The following is a 16,282-nucleotide window of genomic DNA, read 5'->3' as shown; positions in this document are numbered from 1 at the left end:
CACATTAAGGCACATCATAATCAAATTTCCAAGAACCAGTGACAAAGAGAAATATCTTTAAGCAGCCAAAGAGAGAAGATATGCTGTGTAGAGGAACTGAGATAAGATTGATTGCTGACTTCCCATCAGAAATAATGCAATCCAGAAGACAATGGAGTGGCATCTCGACATGCTAAAAGAAAATCTGTCAACCTGAAAGTCTATATTCAGTGAAATATCATTCAGAAATGAAGTTGAAATAAAGACACTTCATACAATCAAGAAATGTAAGAATTTGTCACCACTAAACCTTCACTACAAGAAATATTAAAGGCTAGAGGAGGAAAATACCAGATGGGAACCCAAATCTACACAGAAATTAAGAGTGCTTGAAGTATCACTGTTAGCAACTGTTTGGAATGAACCAAGAGAAAGGAATTGAGCAAGCCAAACCTCTGAGCAAGGATTGGCAAACTGGCCCACAGGCCAAATCCAACCCACCCCCTGTTTTCGTGTCTTGTAAGATAAAAATGATTTTTTGCAGATGAATATTTGCAATTGATTTCATTATAGGGAACAGTTGATTTAGAATTCTATTTAGGTAAAATATCATCCCTCAACTAAGGCAAAAAAAAAAAAAACTATCCTCATAGTAGACCTGTATTATAAAATATCCTTAATTTTGCCCCTTGGCTCATAAGACCTAAAATATTTACCCTCTGGCCCTTTATAGAAAAAGTTTGTCTTAGGAAGTGAAGGAAAAAGGGACCCTCTCCTATCAGGCAGTGTTCCAAGGCTTCACATGTGTCACGTAACTCTTGCAGCTATTTTGGGTTTTATCTACATTTGTTATGTAACTTCAAGATCATTTGACTTTACCCTAGCATTATATACTCCTAATAACTCTGGGAGGCAGATATTATTCCCACCCATCAAGTGAGTAAACTGCGGCTCAAAGAAGTTGCGCCGCTTGTCCAAAGTTATATAGAAAGGATAACAGGCTGTGCTTTTCTCTCTGCCACTGACACAAAACCAAACAGTCAAATGTCTGTGCTTCTTTCTCGTAGATGACTAGCCTAGCACCAACTCAGGCTTTATAAAGTCTTTTTAACAAACTTCAACCATGCTTACTTATCTGGCCTCTTTTCCTGGTTAAATGCAGGTGATTCTGGATAGATGAGGCCTTGTTATTGTTAATTAGCCTCACATAGAACACTTGCAAATTCTAGTTTGTCACAGACTGAGTTCCTTCCATGGAGGAAATTTCCAGATACAGAACTTATTTTTTGCTAACTTTCAAAAGCTTAAGAATAAGAGCTTAAGAATTAATTAATACTTGGTTATTGAAACAGCTTAGACTTCAATGAAATCATCAAAAGGCCCCCTAAACCTTTGCTCTTAATTCACTCCCTGAAGTACATAGAAGCGTTTCTGCTGCATAGAGAAGTAGAATTCTTGTTTCTTAAGGCAAAACACTTACAAAGTTATTTTTATTTGAAAGAATTACTGACAAACTATGGTTATCCAAAATTGAGTCTTTGGCAGACATTTTTTTTAAAAGTAAAGGAAGTGGACCTATCACTTCAAGAAAAACAAGTGACAGTGCTCTGTGCCAGTGATGAAATTCAAGTCTTCGGGTGAAAACTAGTTTTCATCACTGTGAGGTTGGCTTCTCATTGCTTAAAGACTTTTCTGATGGGCATCAGTGGTGCTATTGATGAAGGTAATTTTTTTGATGGTGCATAATAAAATATTTCAGCATCTGGAAGGTCAGCACAGCTTAGTAAACCAATATTTCCCAGACTACTGCACGATGTTACAAAAAGATTCAGAGTGTGAAACCCAACTAATGGATTTTAATGTAACTGAGTACAGAAAGTTTACTAATGAGGTTTTATTTGTTTGTTTTTAAAATACATTTTTTAGTGGTCAGTGGATCTTTATTTTTTTTTATATATATGTGGTGCCGAGAATCAAACCCAGTGCCTCACACATACTAGGCAAGCACTCTACCTCTGAGCTACAATTCTAGCCCCAAAGTTTTGTTTTTTAATAATTTTTTGTAATTGTAATTTTTATACTTTTATTTTTAAAAACATTTATTTTTTAGTTGTAGCTGGACACAATACTTTTATTTTGTTTATTTATTGTTTTATGTGGTGCTGTGGATCGAACCCAGGGCCTCACACATGCTAGGCAAGTGCTCTACCACTGAGTTATAACCACAGCCCCACTATGAGATTTTAGATTCCATATTGAGTAGTAATTAAAATCCAAGGGGCAAACTTGACAGAGGATACAAGTAAAGTTAGAAGAGGTGAAGAGCGAGGTGGAATACATGAGGATCACCATTAACAGGAAGGAGGGAGTGAAGACAGAGAGGAAACAGAAACTGGCAAGAGAACTGGCCTGAAGAACCAGGTGGCTGTGGCTCCATGGAAACCCAGGTACGGGGTCTTCAGGAAATATCCGATACAGCTGAGAAGGTTCTTCAGGGGCTCTCAACATTGAGGGTGTAGTGGCCTTAGCAGGAGTGATTTCACTATATTAGAGGAAGGGGGGAAATCACGTTGCTGTAGGAGTTTTTATAATTAGACTTAATTATGTTTACAGGAAAGAACCAAAGAGCGAGTTTGAAAAGTATAGGCAGAAGTATAAATAGGTCAGATGCAGCTGCTCCAACAGTCAGAGAGGTCATTATAGTCCCTCCGCCTCTGCTTCTGGATGCTCAGGGAGGAGCAGCAGTTGAATTGCCATTTGAGTTATATTGAACTGAAGCTCTGCAGGCAACTCAGGGCTGATGCTCACAGCGAGGCCCAAGAAGGCATGCGTGTTCACCTCCGAGACCAGAGAGACCCAGCCCAGCCTTTTCTACAAGCACCTACAGAAGTACAGCCTTTCCCAAAGAAAGTACACCTCCATCAGTTTCTCCCAAGAAGCCCAATGGGAGTTTCCCACACCCTTTCCAAACCAGGGGGATCAGGAAAAATCAGACCCTAGAAATTCATTTTTTTTTAAAGTTATAAAGCCTGTTATAAAGGAATTGAGAAATGCTTAAAAAAAAATTCCTCGTGGCCTTCTTTATGATGCTGGCCATTTATGCTAAGCCGGATGCCCGGGAGTCAGCAGCATGAACTATGGTGCACATCTCCATACTGGAGTGAAGTGTAGCCATTGAAAGAGATGGCTAGGGCCAAGTATGTAGGTGCACACCTTAACCCCAGCTGCTCAGGAGGCTGAGGTGGGAAGATCCCACGTTTGAGGCCAAACTTTAGTTTAGTGAGACTTTGTCTCAATATAAAAAACAAAAAGTGCTGGGGATGTAGTTAAGTAGTAGAGCACCCCTGGGTTCCATCCCCTGCAACAGAAATGGTTGTAGAGACAGACTGTGTTGCGGCAGAGGCAGGGGTATGATAAAATGTTAAGTTTAAAAAAAAATTAGCTCAGATTTTAGTATACAATGCTGTAGGAATAAAATGATTACAACCATGTGAAAAACATGAGGACAGCTAGAAAAGTGACCGTGATGTCCTTGTGTACCAATGTTAGGATCATGGAGTGAAATGTGGCGGGTTTTCCTTTGTCTTCTGTATTTCTAGCAATTTTTCATGTAATTTTTTAATTGAAGCAGAAAGAAATTCAAGTTTATTTCTGGTGTTCTTGACAAGGAATTTTAGACAAAGGTGAGTTCAGGCTCATTTGGAAGTCCCAGCTTTGACTAGTCATTACCAGCCACAGTGCCACCAAGTATGCTAAGGGACCCTCCTGTCCACAATCTGCATTGGGAAGCTAAGCACTGTTTGGCAGGGGATGTCGAAGTCGTTGTCCTCTTAGCCTTAGCTACCCCCATTTCTAGTACCAGCAGTCTTTCTAGGGTGGCTTCTCCCCTGCAAGGGCCTGAGGAACCTGTTTCAAATGCATAATGCAGAAGATAAATTAAAGCACAGAAGCTCAAATGTCTCCACTTCTGACATTCGTGTTGCTAATTGGTTTCTGCTCAGTGTTAGAGTCCATCTTCTCTGGTTTACTTTGAAAAAAAAATGTTTGTGTAAATACATTTTTGCATATCCATATTTTCATTTCAATATTCAAAAGCAGATGTATAGTTTCAGTGTCTTCCTTGAGTGTGTGACCAGTACTTAGATGCCACATTTATACCATGTTACATTGCATTTTATTCCTACAGCACTGTAAAAGCTAGACTGTTCAGACAAGGACAGATTAAAAAAGTAATGAGCATTTTATCTTCAAGTATCAGTTCCATCACAGTTGTAACGAATTTCCACCATCCATTGAGCCCAGGGATGGATATGAGATAGACACATTCATGCATGTGTAGGTGTAATGTGCATACATCATGTAGTTGTAATCATATGTGTGGAGGTGATGACACAAAACCCCACAGGTGGAGCTCACCCCAACTCTACCTCCGGGGTTCATGTTTTTATTCTCAGCATGTCAGGTTTCTAGGGTTGCCTTAATTTCCAAACAGAATTTAACAGTCCAGGCAAGTTAATTGGAACTAAGTGGAATATTGACTTTGATATACAGTTTTTCTCAGCTGACACTTTGATAGAGGCACTGTGCTCCTGTGGCTTACCTCTTTCCTATGAAATTGCTGGTATTCTTTGAAATTTTGAGGGTAACTTGCCCACCTGATTCCCTCTAATGCCCCGAGTCAGATGCCCTAGTGGGCTGCAGCCAAGAAGGTGGCCTGAGCCCTCTTTATGCCTTCCCAAGGTGACCTGGAGACACTGAGGCTGGCAGAGGGTGACACAGACTCTTCTTACTCAGTTCATCAGTGTTTACGTGCAGCTTGTTCCATCTTCCCTGACACTTCTAGAAAAAATTTAGCATGTAGCATTAATTACTTGTGTTTATTGACAGATTTGTTTTCAGCAAGTGGTGAATTAACTTGTTAAGTTTGACTGTATAGGTTTGGATTGGTTAAAGCTATACAGTGTGAGTTCTGATGATTAGCTCTTATTCTGATGGAGAAGTCCACAGTTCTGCCATGTTCTCTTCTGTGTGGTCCTCTAGCAGTCCCTTTTCAGCACGCTTCCTGCACCTGTCAAGATCAAAACCACGTCCACACCTACCTTTGTGACTGTGCATCTGGTCTCGCTGCCTCCAGGGGTCCAGGGAACATCGGGAAACACAGTTCTCCCATTTATTTTTACTGCCTGCTCAGAACACACTAGTGGCCCTATCAGCTCATGAAGCTCGCGTTTTCCCATGTCACCTCCTACTTGCCCATCATGCATGACCCTGTTCTACTCGGAGGCTCCCACAGAGCCAGTTTGTCAGTGCTGTGTCCTTGCTGTGTGGCCCCTGCCTTGTTACACTCAGCTAACACCCCTGTCCTCCAAGATTGCTCAAGTGTCAGCTCTCCAAGAAACTGTCCTTGAGGGCCCTCCTCACTCCAAGCCAGCCACCTCTACCTCCGCGTCTCCACGGCAGCTCCCTGTGCTCACCTTCCCCCTAGTGCTCACTACACTGGACTATCTGTGTTCATTTCCTGTCCCTTGCACTAGCCTGTGCTCTTGGCAGAGCCTGGACTGAGTAAAATTGCCCTCCTGGGCATCCATCAAAACAGCAGGCCTGGGCTGGGGATGTGGCTCAAGCGGTAGCTCGCTCGCCTGGCATGCGTGGGGCCCGGGTTCGATCCTCAGCACCACATACAAAGATATTGTGTCCGCCAAATACTAAAAAAAAAAAAATAAATATTAAAATTCTCTCAAAAAAAAAAAAAAACAGCAGGCCTTCAAGCAAGAGCTCCTGGGAATGAGCTCCCCTTTGTCCTGTGGTGTCTAGCATGGGTGAAAACATGGCTGCTGCCCTTGAACTAGGCTCAAGGAACAATTATCAGCTAATTTTTAAAAAATTATCAGCTAATTTTTTCAATATATGATTTATACCCCAGAGCTCTTGCTCCTGGCTCTCCACTGCTATGGCTGTCCACCAGCCTTAGCCTGGTTACTAAATGACAACTTTAATTGTTTTGGTACAAACACAGCACTCCAGATGGACCCCTCCATTCCCTCCTGGTGGGGTGAGCGGTTTCACTGGGAGGGAAGAGCACATCAGAGATGAGATGGCTCTTCTTCATTCTACCTGCTCCTCTCCCTCAACCGGACACTAGAATGAACACAGGGGACAGGCAAGGGACCCACAGCCCCCCATGCACAGCAAAATACAGAGCACAGGCATGGGGTCAGCTGACCTTTCAGGAGACTTGGTTTGGGATAATTTTTTTTTTCTTCCACATGACTGTTGTCCCTCTCCCCTGTGAGCCTGCAGTTGACAGGCTCCATGGTGCCACAGCCCCAAGGGGAGAGTATCCAGGCATCCTTCCTGAGGCCCCAGGCCCATGCAAGCTGCACATCCCAAGTGCCATTTTTAGGTTTGACTATACCTAAAGTCCCAGACTGTCTTTAATGGTGTCTCAGCTTTCCAGGCAAATATGCTCCCTGCATCTTGAGATTTAGTTTTGTCAGTGACGAGCAGGAGCAGGTGGTGTAGACCGTGCATGAGATCACTTATCAGAGGGGCCAGTGAACCCCGAAGCTTCAGGTCTGTGGGCCTCCCTAAGACCTTCTGGTCCTTTCTAGCCCTAGGCTCTGGTATCTGTGTCTGTCATGGCCACGTGTCAGCAGTAAGGGCTCCTGCGGGGGTTGTCTCTGTTCGTCCTTCACAGCCCTGTGTCCTTCATAGATGGCCAACAAAGGTATCTCTATTGTTCCTCCACATGGTGATGTCACCAGCAAGACTTCAGTGTTCTATGATGATGACTGCAGACACACACACACCCCGATTTAAGTAAGATTCACTCCCTTATCAGAAATAAGTAATTTATATATTAACAGTGATTAGCTTCCAGTCAAGCATTCTGACTTTTAGTGCCATGATTTAGAATCAGGCTAAATTTGTCAAGTGACTGAAAGTGGGGTTTTTAAGAAATTATCAGCTAATTTTTTCAATATACGATTTATAGTCACAATTAGTATATCGTAATGATGTTTCCAGGATAAAATACCAGCAGCTCAACTTTTCTGGCCACAAATGTACAGCATATATCAGTTTATTTTTGGAGATCTGAAAAATTAGCTACTGTAAATAAAGTCTCCAAGATTTCTCCCGGAAAGAGGTGAACTTACAGTAATATGGGTGATATATTATTAATTAATAACTGACCAGCCACTTCTTCAATTAAAAGGACAACGAATGAGGAGGTCTACTGGAAGGATATGCTGAATTTTAATCTTCAGGCACTGAGATCCACTGGAGCAGACCAGGGGAAGTGTTTCTAGCTGATGCAGGAGGCCAGCCACAGGTGGATATGGGACCCCCCCTGCTCCTGGCTTTAGGCAAGTTTGCCGAGCATCAATGACGTGTCGCTCTTGGACAATGTTCTTTTGGTGCCAATAATGGAAACCAGTTTCAAAATAGCTAAGAATAAAGAATTAGTTTTTAGAGAGCTGCTGGGGCTCCCAGAACCCAAGGACAGCACATGCAGATAAGGGACCTTCACATGGGCTGAGACCAAGAGTTGCCAGGCAGGCCGGCATCTGTCTCAGTTCCGAGGAGGGATCTGGTTGCTGTGTCTGGCCCAGAGGTCAAGCACAGGAAGTGCAGACATGGCTGCAGGTGTGGCAAAACAAGAAACAGGTTTCCTTAACAAGCCGCATGCAGCAGGGCAGGCCTCCACCTGGCCATGGTCTATGAAGACTCGCCCAGTGAGCCAGGTCACCAAGGACCAGCAAGGCCTTTGCACAAAGGTCAGTAAGAGGGCATCCGAGGTGATACAGAGCCTGTGCAGAGGTCAGGGCAGCACCACAGGCTGCCTGTGGGGACATGAGGCTAGATGGAGTAGGCCCAGAAATGACACTGTTATTCTGTAGGGGTGGGAAACAGGAAGGAGTTGGACTTGGTGGGATTTGTGTCAAAAGAGCTGGCCCCTCAGGCAATCTGCTCTGTGAGGCGCCACTCATGGTCTGTAGAGCCGTACCCTGTCCATCCTTCCGGGGCAGAAGTGACCAGCAGCCCTTGGGAACAGCTTCCATCTGGGACACAAGGCCAGGAACCCCTCCAGCAGGACTCCTGCTCCTCTAGGAGCCCAGGCCGTGGAGCAGAAGCTCCAGGAAGGGGCTGCGGTTGGCCCTGCCCTGCCTGCTGTGTTGACTTGGCTTTAAACAGTGTTAGTGCATTTCCAGAGTAATAATTTGGGGTCAGTTGGCTCTACCTTAAAAATATTCCCTTTCCACACAGTTATCCTATGGAAGCAGCCCCGTGGTAATGCAGAGCCTGTGCAGGAGCCTTCCTGGGGTAGCACTGCCTGCACACACTCCAGAGTGGAGCAGGCCCGGCTGGCCACTCAGTCTGTTCTCCTTTACTGTCCATTTTACACCCAGCCCGGGACGTGAAGACCAGCCACTCCAGGAACAGGACATCTGCCCAGCCTCCACCTACCCTCCAGTCGGGATGGTGAGGGGAGCACTCATGGGACCCTCATCACTGCCTCCCTCTCTCTGTCTCTCCAGGTCATGCAATATTTAAACTCACGTATCTAAGCAATCATGACTATAAACACCTCTACTTTGAGTCTGACGCTGCTACCATCAATGAAATCGTGCTCAAGGTGAGTGCTCCTTGACTCAGGGACGGGTCGAATGCTCCTGCCTGTGCCCTGTCTGGCCTGGCTTCAGCCACTTTCCCTCTCAGTAGGACTTGGATCCTGGGCCCAGTTTTGTAGATGAGGGAACTGGTGGCCCTGCTGATGCGCGCCAGGCCCAAGCCAGGCCTTGAGGTCAGCAGCTCCATGTCAGCCTAGCTGAAGCAGGACCCCCTTCAGCTGCCTCCCAGCCCCTAATGGTCCTGCTCCTCCTGTATCCCTGTGGTCCTTCCACGCACCGTTTATCTCCCTCTGAGCCCTGGCAGCAGCTCCTCAGGCCCCTGGAGCAGACCCAAGGAGACAGTTGCTGGGAAAAGGCTTCATCATGCTTGGGGTGCCCATCAGCTCCTGTTGAAACGCACCAGCTCCTACTGGGCTTTGCCAACCGCAGCAGTCCACCCTGAGCTCCAGATACCATGGTGACAGGCCAGTCCCTGTCCCCAGAGAGCCCTGCCTTTGTCAGGGGAGACAGAATGAAACAGAAAATTCACAAAAGATGATTATAGACACAGGGTACCAGGTAGATGGGAGTCGGGGAGAGTAGAACCTGAATGACGTGAGAGAAGGCGCAGTGTCTAGCAACCTGTGAAGGGCACAGGTGGAGGGGTTTGAACCAGAATTGACTCCCCCACCTCTGGTTGTGTGACCCCAACTCTCTGAGCCTCGGTTTTCCCACCTATGAGGTGGGGTCATGGTACTGATGCTGCCCCACCCCACCAAAGGGCTGCCGGCATGCAGAGCAGATGCCGCATGCCAGGACTCTCTAGGCATGGTCCATTCTCTTCTCAAGAGGAGACTCATGAATCAGGCAGTGACAATTGAAGCCGTGAAGATACACTGAGGGACTGCCCTGTACAGGACCTGGGCCAGGGGCTTCTTAGACCCAGTCTGGTTGGTCCTTCATAGGGCCACGAGACAGGCACATCCAATTGTTCCCATTTTTTGGGTGATGAGGCTCAAAGAAAAGTAACTTAGCCAGGATGGAGACTCTTAGCAGAACTAGAACTTGACCCTAGGCTTAACAGGTTCCAGAATTTATGTTTCTAATCCCCCAGATATGTGTTTAAAGAATTGAATGGGAAATTCCAACCAAATGGAATCACTTCTCAGGCATATTTTGAGCTCAAGTCTCATGATTGCAGAGGTCTTTGGAAGTAGCAGGAGAGAAGTCAGAAGCCTCATGCTGCTGGGAGGATAGTTAGGGCGAGATGGTCAGTGGAATGGAAGGTGGGAGATTCATGACCACCTTGACCAAGCCTCCCTCAGACAGAAAGTGAGAACAATGTACCCACCCGGCACTGTGGCCACCAGCAAGCTGAGATCATCACAAGACAGCCCAAGGAACTGCCAAGTGTTTGGGGAGTAGGTGAAGAAATATTCCAGTACCCCATCAGGGACTGGACTTATTTTTATAGCCAGCATTAAAATATTCAAGACTTGAGAAGGATTCTAGTGAAATTATAATCCTGTGTTTGACATCAAAATAATTTTCACAACAGCAGATTGATGACAGAAACACAGGTTTATGACTTCAATATGAGACTGTAGAAGATCAAGTGCAAAGAAATCATTTTACAGGACCAAATGCTCCCTGGAAGCAGATGCTTTTCTGCAAAACCCCTGAGGCCTGTCGCCTCCCCTAAAATGTCTGTTTTCATATCAAAATGTTTGTAAAAATATTGCATCATGCAGAAGACTCCAGGAGAGTCTCAGCGAGCCCAGGCCTGATTTACTCAGAGCTAATGATCGTGGTCCTGATGGAAGATTAAACTTCACTTCCCCCACTTCTGATTTTTATGGCAATTGGAGTACTTGGTCTTAGCCACATTCCCATGGTGTCGGGGCAGGCACCAGCACTGGCTAACAGAGCCCAGCCCCGTGCCCAGGAATTTAGCAGAAATGTTGCCCTTAGAGGCTCTGCAGGGTCAGTCTCTCTCGGGAGTTTTACATGAAATGAGAACTTTCATCAGAGGACAGGTTACAAGGAGAGGTGAGAGGAAGAGCTGATGCTCTCCGTCACTTCACCTCATCATGTCTCGCCCCTTATAGAAATATTAACATCTCCCAATTTTTTGAGACTGACTACACATATTTCATGTTTGTTATCTCATCCAATCTTCCCAACTGTCCTGCAGAATGTGGATGTTGTCCCCATTTTATAGATGAGGAGTTGGAGGCTCAAGGCCACAAAGCACATCAGAGTGGAGCCTCAACTTGAACCTGGCCCCAAGGACTTGTAGAGCTGCCCTAATTCCACCAGAACGTAATTGAGCTAAGCCGTGTGTGGTCCCTGATTCTGTAGGCTTGGAGATGAATCTCCGAGGAATCGTTGGGCTCTTCAAATCAGGTTCTTCTCGTGATCGAGTGACGGACGCTGTGGCTTTATTGACCATGAAAACTCCCTATATTTTTATGCCTTAAGCTGTAAAATGCATTGAAAGTGAAACACTCTATAGTGCATAAAATTGTGCAAGTTTTAAGCCACAGCATATTAACCAGCTAATGGCAGACCAAAGGGCGTTTTTATCTTTTGATTATTACATTAATCTTCCATTAAAATTATCTATGTGATTATCACAAAGCACTGAAGATAATAAATTTAGGAAATAGTTGGCTTGTTAAGGATCATTTTAAAATGCTTTTGTCAAATTGCATGTGCCAAAACTACACTGAAAACTCTAGGTTGGCTGAGTGTGCAAACAATATAATCCAAAGATTGCTTTTATTAAAAATGATAAAACCTCCCGTTTCCATACATTGTCTGCATTGTCCCAGACGTGCACCCGGCCTGCAGGCCTCATGATTTATTGCTCTCAGCTGGTTCCTTGGCGAGGCAGTGGCCGAGCGTGTCAGGCCTTCTGGACCCACACACCGGCCCTCCCCGCCTGCTGCTGGTGACGATCAGAGCAGAAAGTTAGGAGGGACAGTGTCAGAGCCTGGGTCCTGCAACTGCCATTCTTGCTGTCTCCCCAGAGCCTCTGGTTCCTTCTTGGCTTCTCAGAGGCCCCTCCCTCCAGGCCCAGGACAAGTGGCCCTCAGAGTACAACCAGCATTGTGCCAGCTGCCTTCCCTCGCCAGGAGACTTGGGTTTCTAGTCTATTTCTAGACTAGAAACTAGTTCTATTTCTATAACTTGTAGAAACGTGAGGGCTTGGAGAAGCCATGGTGTTCACTCAAAGCCCAGCCCGGTGACAGCAGGCGGTGTCTGAGGAGGCTCTGTGCAGTGTGGGTGCTGCTCATGTGACCCTGAAAGACACACACACCCCCGCAGGGGAGTGCAGAGAGCAGCAGACGGCTGAGCATCTTCACGGCCCTGGCCCTGACTTCAGCCCCCTCGGTCTCCTTTCGGAGCCTCCCTTTCCTTTAGGTTGAATGAGCCTTGGCTTCAAGGCCCCGGAGCATTAAAGGAAATAGTACTGGAAGCTGATGGGGGTCTGAATGGAGAGCCCTGTCTTGCTCTGTTGTCCCCTCGATGGTTTCGTCTGTCTCCTATGGAAGGTGAAGCTCGGAGGTTCTGTGCAAGTCCGAGCAGGCAAGGGCAGAACCACAGCCAGGGCAGACCTTGGGGCGGCTCAGTTCAAGAGGGGGTGGGCACTGGGGCTGGGATCAAGAAGCCCCAGCACTCGGGGACAGAGGAGCCTGAACCAGAGCAGGACCGTATCCCTCCTGCCAGCGTGCTGGGTGCCGGGAGTCCAGCCACACAAAAGCACCTGCACCCAGCCCAGAGTGGGCCTTCCTCCTGCCCTGCTTTGCCCCGGGCAAGCAGCACGCTGGCAAGTGACGAGCTGTGTCCTCTTGCTTCCTAGGTTAACTACATCCTGGAATCACGAGCAAGCACTGCCCGGGCTGAATATTTTGCTCAAAAACAAAGAAAACTGAACAGACGTACAAGCTTCAGCTTCCAGAAGGAGAAGAAATCAGGGCAGCAGTGACACTGGCCCCCAGCCTCAATCTGTTGCCACAGATTGAGCTGCCTGCCAGGGCCAGGTGGCCCTAGAGCCCACCCCGTGCTCTGCAGTGCCTGGGGGAGGCCAACTCACGGGCACAGGGTCAGTGGGCTCTTGGACAGGGGGTGGGGCCAGGGGGCATCTAGGTTGGAGGACAGGGGACATTGCCAGGGGACTGCAGCCTGATTGGTGGTGGCTTTGAGTAACAATGCCCAGGGCCAGACCACCCCCTGGCAGAACCATGTGCTGTCCAGCCGCCTTCACTGCCCGATGACCCTGCCCGAGGATGTACATAGCCATGCCAGATATTTCCTTGCAACTTGATCAAATTTCTTAAAGCAAATGAAGAACAAAAGTGTATATTTCTTTTTTCCTTTTAATAAACAGGTGTACTCTTTATCATGGTTGGTATGATGGACCATTCTTTGGGGTGGAGATTAATTATGTTATTCTCTTTAAAATCTGTTCCCATATTGAACAGGCAGATTGGAAAAGCTATGGTTCGATTTCTCAGAAGAAATGTTTAAGGCTTAGTCAATAGTTTTAACTATGCCATTTGTTTAAATGAGTGCATTTGCTCTGAGGATAGTTAAGGAAGTAACTGAGTTAGGAACGAGGGCAGGGTGCTCTGTGTCCAAGGCTGTCACTTTCCTCTTCAGGAGCCTCCCTCCTCAACACACCCCAGCACTTCTGATTTCAGAAATGGGTCTTGGGACGATGTGGAGACATCTTCGGGCCATGCTGCTCCCGGCTAGAGTGGCCTCTCCATAATTAGACCTGCGCTCAGGTTTTCCTGGACCTGGAAGAGTCTCTGCCTCGCTGGCTTTGAAGGGCCCCATCTCCCCTCCGATCCCCCATACAGTGCCTGCCCAGCATGCACAGGCCAGAAGCTGCTGCCGTCCACGGTGTCCGGGAGAAGCAGCATGGAGGGAAGCCCCCCTCCTGCCACCTCGCGCCCTGGTGGGAAAGGCAAGGGGTCGGGCACCCCTGACATCACACCTCTGGCCACACCAGATGCCTCTGCAGGCCTTGCCAGGGTCCCTCCCATGGTGACATCCTTTCTACTGTCCCTGGCCAGGGCCAAGAGCTGGATGTCTCACCGACGGCCTGCATTTAAAACATTTTTTAAATCATTGTACAAGAAGAGGTGTGTCTGAACATCTCCAAGTCAAGTGGGTTTCTTGCACAAGGGGTCATTTTAATGACTTCCTCTTTCACTCTGCTCTTCATTCGGCCGACAGGAGCACCCTTTTCTAATGTCTTCCATTTCTACCCCCAGAAATAGAAGAAATATTATTTGTAGCTTGCTACCTGTATTTGAATTTTTAGCAATTTTCTATTTAGATATCTTTGAAAAATGTAAATGACTAATTTGGTCATTCAATCTTGTGACATTCAATATTAAAATATTAAAAGTCCTATAAATACCCACCTTTGCATATTGCTTTGCATTCCTTGAGTCTTGAGCACGTAACACTGCAGACGGTGACTCTACCAGGAATCTTCTGGGGGTGGCAGGTGCTGGCAGTTGACGAGGTGCCCAGTGTCTCTGCAGTGCTCTGAGAAGCAGCGCAAGAAGCAGGGCCCCTTCTCTCAAGGGTGACACTGACATTGTCACCACCTCCAGCTACCACATCAGTACCATTCCTGCCCTGGAACGCAACACACTCAGTTTACATAAAATATGCGCCAGCTCAAGGAGTGATTTAAGGGGACCACTGTGGCCACCACCAGATGCCAGGACTTGACACTCAGGTTTTCCTCAGCGCTCCCTCCCCAGGCCTTGAGGCCAGCCCATGAGCTCCAGGACACGAGCATTGCACACCTTCCCCGGCCCCAGCGTGCAGAGTGGGAGCTTGTCACGACCCAGGTGACACAGGCCACTTGAGCTTTCCACCAAGCCGCCTGACCTGGTGCCCGTGTGACTCCTGCCTGTGCGGATCATCTCTCCCAGCTGGGCCTCTGAACTCAGCGTGTTCCGAGCGACCTGGCCTGGGCTGGCTTTTGCCCACCGCCCGCATCTTGTGCTGGCCTACTGTGCGCAGGCAGGCCACATGCCAGCCCTGTGCAAAATGCGCGCCATCCCATGTCACTGCCACAGCAGCCCTTGGTGGATCCTGTCGTTACCTCTGCTGCAGAAGGGAGGACCCGGGGCTGGGGTCACCTCGCTGCCCAGACACACCACGAGCAACGGGCGGGCACCACTCCTTGCTCTTCCCTGCCCCTTGCCTCTGCCCCCTGAGGTTGGCAGCCTGCAGCTCTCCTGGGTCGTTGCTGGCCGGGCCTCAGAGTCCTGGTGAGCCAACCCTGCAGGAGGGAAGGGGTTCTGGGGTGAAGATGAGGTCATGCGGTCCAGCCTCCTCCCTCAGGGCGCTGAGTGCCTGTCACTGTCCCCTCTCAGTCTGCTGCGTGCCTCTGGCCACGGCTGCTCACTGCTGGATTCCACACACCATCCCTCCCAGGCCCTGTCCCTCTCAGTCCTCGCTTCACAGGGCCAAAGCCTGGGAGCTGGCCTCTGCCCTGTCATGTCCCTGACGAACTGTCAGCTGCTGCTTAAGGCTCCCGGTTCCCAGCTCAGGGGCTGCAGAACGTCAGGGATGCGGGGGATGGAAGCCCCAGCGGGCAGCCGGGACCTCTGCCCGGTGAGGCCAAGGGGTGGGCAGGCGGCCCCAGGCCACCCCTCAGGTGTAAGCGCTTGGAGACCAGTGTGCTGGCCAGCAGGCTCAGGTGTGAGGAGCAGGGGGCTCCTGTCAGCCCTTCCCCGTCCTGACGGAGAGAACCCCACAGCTTCCTGGGCCCTGACAAGCCCCTCCCTCTCCGCACCCCAGGACAGCTGTGACGTGGCGGGTCCCTGAGCTAGGAGGATGGGGCAGGGCTTCCGCAGCCTCCCAAGGGAACTGGAAGCCCCAGGAGGGCAAGGCCAGTCCTCTGTGGCCAACACAGGATGTCAGCAGTACCCCCATAGCATGGGACGTGTCCCCAACTTCTGGCAGAGACTCCTGCCCCGACCTTTGCCTCACTGCCAGGGAGCTGCTTCCCTTCCTCCAGGAGGAAGGGGCCTGGCTTCCCCCCAGACTCGAGGTCAGAGGTCTCAGGGCACAGACCTGGAATCAGAGCCCAGCCCCAGGCCCAGGCTGGGAGTCAAGTTAGTCACGTCACTTTCCTGCCTTGGAGCCGGGGAAACCCTGTGGACTCACCTGAGCTCTTCGGTGGGGACCCATCTGTCAAGGGAGGCTGGGGTTTTGTGTCCAGGCTGGGGCCAAAGCCCACCTCCTCTCCTTGCCCACTTTGTGCCTCCAGGTAAGGGTGGACCTGTCTGTGCCTCACTGTCCTTGCCCATAAGCGGCCATGAAAGCCTGCCCCTCTGCGCGGGTCGAGGCTCCATGGGTCAGATGCACAGAGCCGCGTGCACAGCGCTTGAGGATGGCAGCAGTGACACTGGTGTGTCCTCCCACCTCTTCTTGATGCCATGTTACCCTGTGGTGCTGACCCTGAGGGGACCCCCCGCTTAGCCCCAGAGCCCAGCTGCCTCCACGCCCAGAAGGAGGGCACAGAGGAGCCAGGCCTCTGCCTGGGCGGGACACAGGTCTCTGCCTCAGGGACCTGCAATTCTGCCTGCTGCCAATCCCTGAATTTACCAGAAGGACTCAGACTCAGATGTTACAGGCCAAAGGAAGGTTTTAAG

At 48.7% G+C, this 16,282-nt stretch overlaps 1 protein-coding gene across 8 annotated transcripts in view; it reads left to right on the top strand.

The window, feature by feature from the left end:
- Mapkap1 (MAPK associated protein 1) overlaps nt 1-12,996 on the top strand; it is a 231,391-nt gene extending 218,395 nt beyond the window's left edge. For all 8 annotated transcript variants that reach the window (XM_040286329.2, XM_040286328.2, XM_005320968.3 and 5 more), the window contains 2 exons: nt 8,520-8,617; nt 12,457-12,996. In XM_040286329.2, coding sequence (XP_040142263.1) covers nt 8,520-8,617; nt 12,457-12,582 — 224 coding nt within the window. In that variant the 3' untranslated portion in view covers nt 12,583-12,996. The remainder of the gene's footprint in view (nt 1-8,519; nt 8,618-12,456) is intronic.
- The last annotated feature ends 3,286 nt before the right edge of the window (nt 12,997-16,282 follow it).

This window comes from Ictidomys tridecemlineatus, chromosome 4 (assembly GCF_052094955.1).
Source record: "Ictidomys tridecemlineatus isolate mIctTri1 chromosome 4, mIctTri1.hap1, whole genome shotgun sequence".
In the NCBI taxonomy this organism is placed as follows: Eukaryota; Metazoa; Chordata; class Mammalia; order Rodentia; family Sciuridae; genus Ictidomys; species Ictidomys tridecemlineatus.
This window is presented reverse-complemented; position numbering and strand designations above follow the sequence as displayed.